The sequence below is a fragment of the Macrobrachium nipponense genome, chromosome 8 (assembly GCF_015104395.2).
Source record: "Macrobrachium nipponense isolate FS-2020 chromosome 8, ASM1510439v2, whole genome shotgun sequence".
NCBI classification, from domain to species: Eukaryota; Metazoa; Arthropoda; class Malacostraca; order Decapoda; family Palaemonidae; genus Macrobrachium; species Macrobrachium nipponense.
This window is the reverse complement of record NC_087203.1, coordinates 47,504,398-47,511,879: the sequence shown is the minus strand read 5'-3', so window position 1 is coordinate 47,511,879 and position 7,482 is coordinate 47,504,398. Positions and strand designations below refer to the sequence as shown.

General features: G+C 38.7%; 1 protein-coding gene across 1 annotated transcript; it reads right to left on the bottom strand.

Annotated features, from left to right (window-relative positions):
* Positions 1–4,953: 4,953 nt before the first annotated feature.
* On the bottom strand, positions 4,954–5,457 carry LOC135223080 (uncharacterized). The gene has a single exon (XM_064261587.1). The coding sequence runs from the start codon at positions 5,455–5,457 to the stop codon at positions 4,954–4,956; it is 504 nt and encodes a 167-aa protein (XP_064117657.1).
* Between the last annotated feature and the right edge of the window lie 2,025 nt (positions 5,458–7,482).

Sequence of the window (7,482 nt, the reverse complement as noted above, 5' to 3'; positions counted from 1 at the left end):
TATTATTATTATTATTATTATTATTATTATTATTAAGGAAAACGGGACATCGTATAGGATTTGTTCTTAATTGAAAACTGAACCAGCCCCCGCAGTGTGCAGTGCCGTCAGCGCACCTCACGCGGTGCACTGTAGCCATTACTTAAAGGTTCTCTGCAGCGTACCTTCCTCAGGCACCTAGCTTCGACTCCTTTCATTCATTTTACTGCACCTCCGTTCATATTCTCTTCCTTCCATCTTTCCACCCTCTCCCAACAATAATTTCTTAGTGCAACTGCTTTGAGGTTTCCATCCTGTTACACCCTTCATACCTTCGTTACTCTCAGTTTTCCTTACAGCGCTGAATGACCTAACAGGTCCAGCGCTTGGCTTTTGGCCTAAATTGTATATATATTCTATATATCTGAAATGGGATAAGGGGTAGGAGTTAGACAGCTAAGCGGAGGAAGGGTAGGGACAGTATAATCCAGAAAGAGATGTCGTTTGAGGGGCGGGGTGGAGGGGGCCGGGGGGGGGGGGATGGTGTGCTCGTAACGGACACGTATTGTACCCAAGCTACGCGGCTGTTATATACTCGTACGAGATCATCGTACACCATTGTGGGTTGGCTTTGTCGTGTCATTTCATTTCTAGATATTAATGTTAGAATTTTGTCTTTAAAACATTTGGATTTATTTTTCTCCACATATGACACTCACAGTATTTCGTAACATTTAAGAGGATTTTGCATTTTAGTTAAAAGTGCTTAATGTTAAAATTTTGTCTTCAAAAAATTTGGATTTATTTTTCTCCACATATGACACTCACAGTATTTCGTAACATTTAATTAAGAGGATTTTGGATTTTAGTTAAAAGTGCTTAATGTTAGAATTTTGTCTTCAAAAAATTTGGATTTATATTTCTCCACATATGAGACACACATAATTTCGTAACATTTAATTAAGAGGATTTTGGATTTTAGTTAAAAGTGCTTAATGTTAGAATTTTGTCTTAAAAAAATTTGGATTTATTTTTCTCCACATATGACACTCAGTATTTCGTAACATTTAATTAAGAGGATTTTGGATTTTAGTTAAAAGTGCTGTTAGTGATTTCGTTGAAATAGAAGGGAGGAAATAGTGACGGTAAAAGTAATAATGATAATAATAAAAAAAGCAATTGAAGAAAATATCACACACAGTCAGACACACGCGTACATCTGTAACGTGTAATTAAACAGTATTTTTCATAGAATAGATAAGTATAGGAATTTTTCAAAAGATTATTATTATTATTATTATTATTATTGTTATTATATTTAGAAGATGAACCATATTCATTGGCTTGAAATTGAAGCCACCAATGTCATGGCGTTCATTTGAAAGAAGTTACAGAAAAAGAAAAAAGAAAATAAATAGATAAATAAATATGAAATAGTGTAGTAAATAAGTAAAAATGCAAAGGACATAATGGTTCAGGATAGCGAATAATACCAAAGGTAGTCGGACTTCATTGCGCGAAATGTATTGAAAATGATTTAGAGAGTTTGAAAGACCGAATAGGTTACCTCGTACCGTGCGTTTCCTGCCGATATATTTTTTTTTTCTAATTTTTTTGGGGCCTCTGGATGAAGTCATTGTTTGCTCTCCTTTTTTTATGTAGTTTTAATACGTAGTCCCACTTTCTCGGAACCAAGGGTGATATAAGAGCCCTGCTGGAAATTGCTTTTAACAGGAGTACCACTGTGAAACGTCCAGTAGGGTTCGTTGGAATAGAAATAGACTCGCGAATTATTTTTGACCTGACCTGGCAGTTTCTGTCCGTTGCTTCGCTGGTCTGATTGTGATAGTGCCTACCCCCCCCCCCCCCCCCCCCCCCCAAGTCTTCTTTAGAACGTTTATTTTATCGCTTACTCTGGGAGTAAGCTTACAAATTATTTTGTTGTTTTTCTTGTTCTTGTTGGGGGGGGGGAGGGGGGTAGGAAAGGCCTATGGAAAAGATTAAAAAGGTTTGAAAAACTGTTTCGCGTTGAGTTAAAGATACAGGAATTTTACGATAGGATTATGTATGATTTATTTATTATATTGATAATGTAAAAAATAAATAATGTGCCTGTTAAGTAGTACAAAACAAATATTTCTAATATAAAATATAGCGTATTTATTTTAATTTTCGTTGGTGAAACAACGCTCTATTTGACCGTTGATTTTAGCAACCCCCCGCCCCCTCGAGTAAGTTGGATCACGCCTTGTTTCTTATTTAAAACTGTTTGATCTTTGGTCATCTTTCGATGATTGAAGCATCGTATTATACTGTTTCAGTACAATTGAGTATTCAGCTGTATGAGGTGTACGTTTTAGAGAGAGAGAGAGAGAGAGAGAGAGAGAGAGAGAGAGAGAGAGAGAGAGAGAGAGAGAGAGAGCAACGATCCGAACTACATGCCAAATATGAAGTAAAGAATCTCTCTCTCTCTCTCTCTCTCTCTCTCTCTCTCTCTCTAAAACGTAGAGTGAGAGAGAGAAGAGAGAGAGAGAGCTTATGAATATTCTTTACTTTATTTTATTTTGCATGCATTTCGGATCATTGCTCTCTCTCTCTCTCTCTCTCTCTCTCTCTCTCTCTCTCTCTCTCTCTCTCTCTCTAGCTGCTTTATGTGCATTCACATTCACATAAGAGAAATAGAAGATTCTCTCTCTCTCTCTCTCTCTCTCTCTCTCTCTCTCTCTCTCTCTCTCTCTCTCTCTCTCTCTATGAAACAGTGTTATAGGTCCCTTTGTTAAATCGTATGTCTTTCAGTGAAATTATTTACCATCATAGAACTCAGTCATCAAATATATTGATTTAAACTCAGCATCATCATTCATATTTAGACCAAGACTGTATTTGAAGTATTGCTCTACCCTCTGAACAGCTTCAAACGTTAAGACGTACCAAATTTGGTCCTGCTAATCGTTACCAGTCCCTAGTTTGTATGCAGACATTGCTCAATCAGCGGTTCGTCCGCCTGCATTGCTTAACGGTAGACATCCTCGTGGACTGACTCTTTACCACTACTCTTCCCCCGTATATATTAATTTGGATAAATGAGACCCACAAAATGACCGAGTCTAACTTGTTTACTCGTAAGTATTGGCATAGTATTTTACTGACAAGTAAACAAGTTATACTCAGTAATTTTTGTCAATTTATTTTTTCATCTTCAGAAGAAAACTGAAAGAAGTCTTTTGTTCGGTCCATTTATTAATTTGTTAATATATATGTTTTTTTATTCTCTAATAATTTCTCTTTTCTTTATTTCCTATTGTCTTCTGTTACCTCTTTCTACTGAACGTAATATTCTTTGGAAGCTTGGATTGCGAGTCAGTGGCCCCTGTGGTGGTGGGCTTGTTCCGTATGAATAGGCTTCATCTTCGAATGAATAATATAATCAATAATAATAATAATAATAATAATAATAATAATAATAATAATAATAATAATAATAATAATATGAAATAAGAAGGTATATGGGATATGCCAGTGGAAATCGTACCCATAATCATAGGAGCACTAGGCACGATCCCAAGAGGGGGGGGGGGGGTTTTTTTTCCCTGAAAAGGATCTAGAAAAAAACTAGAGGCTGAAGTAGCTCCTAGGACTCATGCAGAAGAGTGGTGATCCTAGAAACGCACACACAGTAAGAAAAGTGATGGACTCCTAAGGAGGCAGGATGACAACCCGGAACCCCTACACTATAAATACCACCCAGTCGAATTGGAGGACTGTGATAGAGCAAAAAAAAAAAAAAAAAAAAATAAAATAATAATAATAATAATAATAAATCTTCGGAAGCTTGTATTACAAGTCAGTGGCCCTTGTGGGCTTGTTCTATATGAATAGGGTTCATCTTCTGAATAATAATAATAATTACAATAATATTGTTACTGTTGTTATTATATTATTATTATTATTATTATTATTATTATTATTATTATATTATTATTATTATTTGGAAGCTTGTATTAGAAGTCAGTGGCTTATTCCATATGTATAGGGTTCCACTTCTGATATAATAATAATAATAATAATAATAATAATAATAATAATAATAATAATAATAATCAATAAGTGTTCAAAGAATGGCCCCTGAGGTCAGAATTTGGCGGAATGGTTTGTCTTAAACTTTTATATAGGAATATTTATGACAGATCTTAATCAGATACTCAATAGTGTAGCAAGGCCTGATAGGTTATACCTTGTGCCATGCGTTTCCATCCCCCCCCATTTTTTTTTTTCTTTATATAGTCATCGCTTGCCTTTTTTTTTTTTTTTTTGCATCAACGTTATTGTGTCATTTGCCATTGACGAGTTTGTTCATTTACCCTTTTTTGATTAGTGTCTATTTTTGAGCTGCTCGAGAGAGAGAGAGAGAGAGAGAGGATGAGAGAGAGAGAGAGAGAGAGAGAGATAAAAGCGTAGGGTCTATGAAAGTGAGCGCCAGCGGTCTCTTTGATGTTAAATGGCCGTGATGGAAGTTTTATTTTTTTTCTCTCTTATAAATAAACCTCGTATGATTTTTAATCGGGAACGTTTGTTGTTTGTTTATTTCAGAGCGACGATAAATGCCATAAGTCGAACCCCGTTTTAACTTCTATTTCAGAGTTCTTATTCTCTCTCTCTCTCTCTCTCTCTCTCTCTCTCTCTCTCTCTCTCTCTCTCTCTCTCTCTTAACGGCATCTTTCCCATCGTGCCTTCTGTTCCCTCTTGGTACCTGCCTCCTCCTCCTCCCAGGAGACTGTGTTGTTATTGATTGCCATCCCCCCCATCCCTTCCAACCCCCCCCCCTCCCCTGACTCCCTTCTTTTTCCCCATGACATCCCCCCCCCCCCCCCCCCCCCCCCCCCCCCCCACCCCCCCCCCCCCCCCCTGAACCAATCCCCGGCTCCTTTTCGTAGGTAGTACCGTTCGCTCTTTACTATCACCCATCTTCCCCATTTATTTTTTAAAGTGCTCTCCCATCTCCGAATCCCTTTCCCCATCTCTTTTGAGATGCCGTCTTTCCCCATCTTTTGGAGAGACCGTCATTCCCCCATCTTTTAGAGAGACCGTCATTTCCCCATCTTTTAGAGAGAGAATCTTTCCCCCATCTTTTGAAAAGATCGTCTTTCCTCCATCTTTTGGAAAGATCATCTTTCCCCCATCTTTTGGAAAGGTCGTCTTTCCCCCATCTTTTGGAGAGGCAGTCTTTCCCCCATCTTTTCGAGAGACCGTCTTTCCCCCCTCTTTTGGAGAGGCAGTCTTTCCCCCATCTTTTCGAGAGACCGTCTTTCCCCCATCTTTTGGAGAGGCAGTCTTTCCCCCATCTTTTAGAGAGACCGTCTTTCCCCCATCTTTTGAAGAGGCAGTCTTTCCCCCATCTTTTCGAGAGACCGTCTTTCCCCCATCTTTTGGAGAGGCAGTCTTTCCCCCATCTTTTAGAGAAACAGTCTTTCCCCTCATCTTTTAGAGAGACAGTCTTTCCCCCCATCTCTTAGAGAGACAGTCTTTCCCCCCATCTTTTGGAGAGACAGTCTTTTCACCATCTTTTGGAGAAAGAGTCTTCCCCCGTCTTTTGGAGAGACCATCTGCCCCCCTCTCTTTTGAGACCTCCCCCATTTTTGGAAATTATATATATATATATATATATATATATATATATATATATATATATATATATATATATATGTGTGATGTATATATATATATTATGTGTGTGAGTTCATGCGCGTTATGTTTGATGCACAAAAAAAACCTTTCCAATTAGCTGAGCAAAACCCTCTTCCCACTGACTCATCGTTTACGCCCCTGTGGTATCCCATGACTTCATCATATACTGAGTTGTTTATACCGTGCAGGCTAATTGACTGTAAACACTGAAACCAAAACAAATAAAAAAAAAAAAAAAGCTATCACTTTGATTCCTTACTAATAGTGTCATCAAAACCGAGCTTATTATATAGGAGATATAATTGAAATGAGCTCCTCGTGAGTAGTGACGTCTTTGAAACCAAAAATAGGTAGATATGTCATTTGGAGCGTTAATTAGTCTTTGGAAACTGAAAGAGTTTTATTGAGAATGGAATATATAATTTAAGCGAAATGCGAAGCAACTTGGAGAAAGGTTTGAAAGGTGTAAGAGGAGGAAAACCTCAAAACAGTTGCTGTGAAACGATCGTCAGGAGAGAGTTGAGGAGAGTAGGATGAAAAAGGGTATGAACGGAGTTGCAGTAAAGTTGATGAAAGGGGTGGCAGCTAATTGTCGAAGAACCTTAAGCAATGCTTACAGTGGACTGTATGAGTTTCCACTGACAGAACAATCTTCTTAAAGGGGCAATAAAGAATAAAGAACTATGGCAACAAAACATGCTAAAACGACATGTGGCTCGGGCATAATGAATGTTGTGCAGTGTGTCCTCACACGCAATAGTAATATTCGTAACGAACCTCAGAGTCCATTCAACAGACCCAAAGCCCCTGAGGAGGTTAAGTTAAGATGTCTCCACTTCCCGAAGAAAAAAAAATGAAGCTGGGCACAGAAAAAGGGTAAGATGATTTTTCAAGAACGAAATGAAAATCATCTATTTGCACAACGTACTCTGAGCTGGCCTTGGCGGCCTGTGTTGCAGTGCCAGACGCATGATCATAGCTAACTTTAACCTTAAATAAGATAAAAACTGCTAAGGTTAAAGGGCTGCAATTTGTTATGTTTGATGATTGTAGGGTGGATGATCAACAAGCCAATTTGCAGCTCTGTAACCCCTGCAGTTTTTAAGATTCGAGGACGGACAGACAAATAGCCATCTCGATCGTTTTCTTTTACAGAAAACTAAAAAGTGAACACTACTTCAGCTCAGTACTGATTTAGCAAATAGATAAACGCAAAACAAATGAGTTCATTTCTTAACTATGAATTCGGACACAAAAGATGAATAATAAAACCTATTCTTTAATCAACTAAAACCTCACGCGGTGCACTTTAGGCATCTACAGGTTCTTTGCAGCGCCCCTACGGCCCCTAGCTGCAACACCTTTCAATCCTTTTACTGTACCTCCATTCATAGTAGCTGTTTTCCATCTTGCTAGCCTCTAGCTGGAACCACCCCTTTCATTCCTTTTACTGTACCTCCAGTCATTAGCTGTTTTCCATCTTTCTGAAAAGGGAACGGAAGAAGTAGGAACAAAAAGAACCTATACGAAGAACACAGACATTAACAAAAGACTCTAGGAACTTCTTAGAAGAAGGACACCACCTAATAATCGGTCCGAGGGCTCCGAAGCTCATCCTGAAGAAGACTTTGGTCATAAACAACGGAAGGAAATAGGATCCGTGGCGGGGCCGAGGCCGGGGCTTGAGGCCAGCCCAGCAGCAGCAGCAGCAGCGCCAGAAAATGAAAACGAGCAAAAGATGGCCCTCTTAAAAGGAATGAACTCGGCCGGCCTGCCTCAGCTACAAATTCCAGCTCGCTCTCTCTCTCTCTCTCTCTC

Excerpts from the sequence above, each read along its gene's own strand:
- LOC135223080 (XM_064261587.1), bottom strand. The coding sequence starts at position 5,457 with ATGAGGGGAAAGACTGTTTCTCTAAAAGATGGGGGAAAGACTGCCTCT.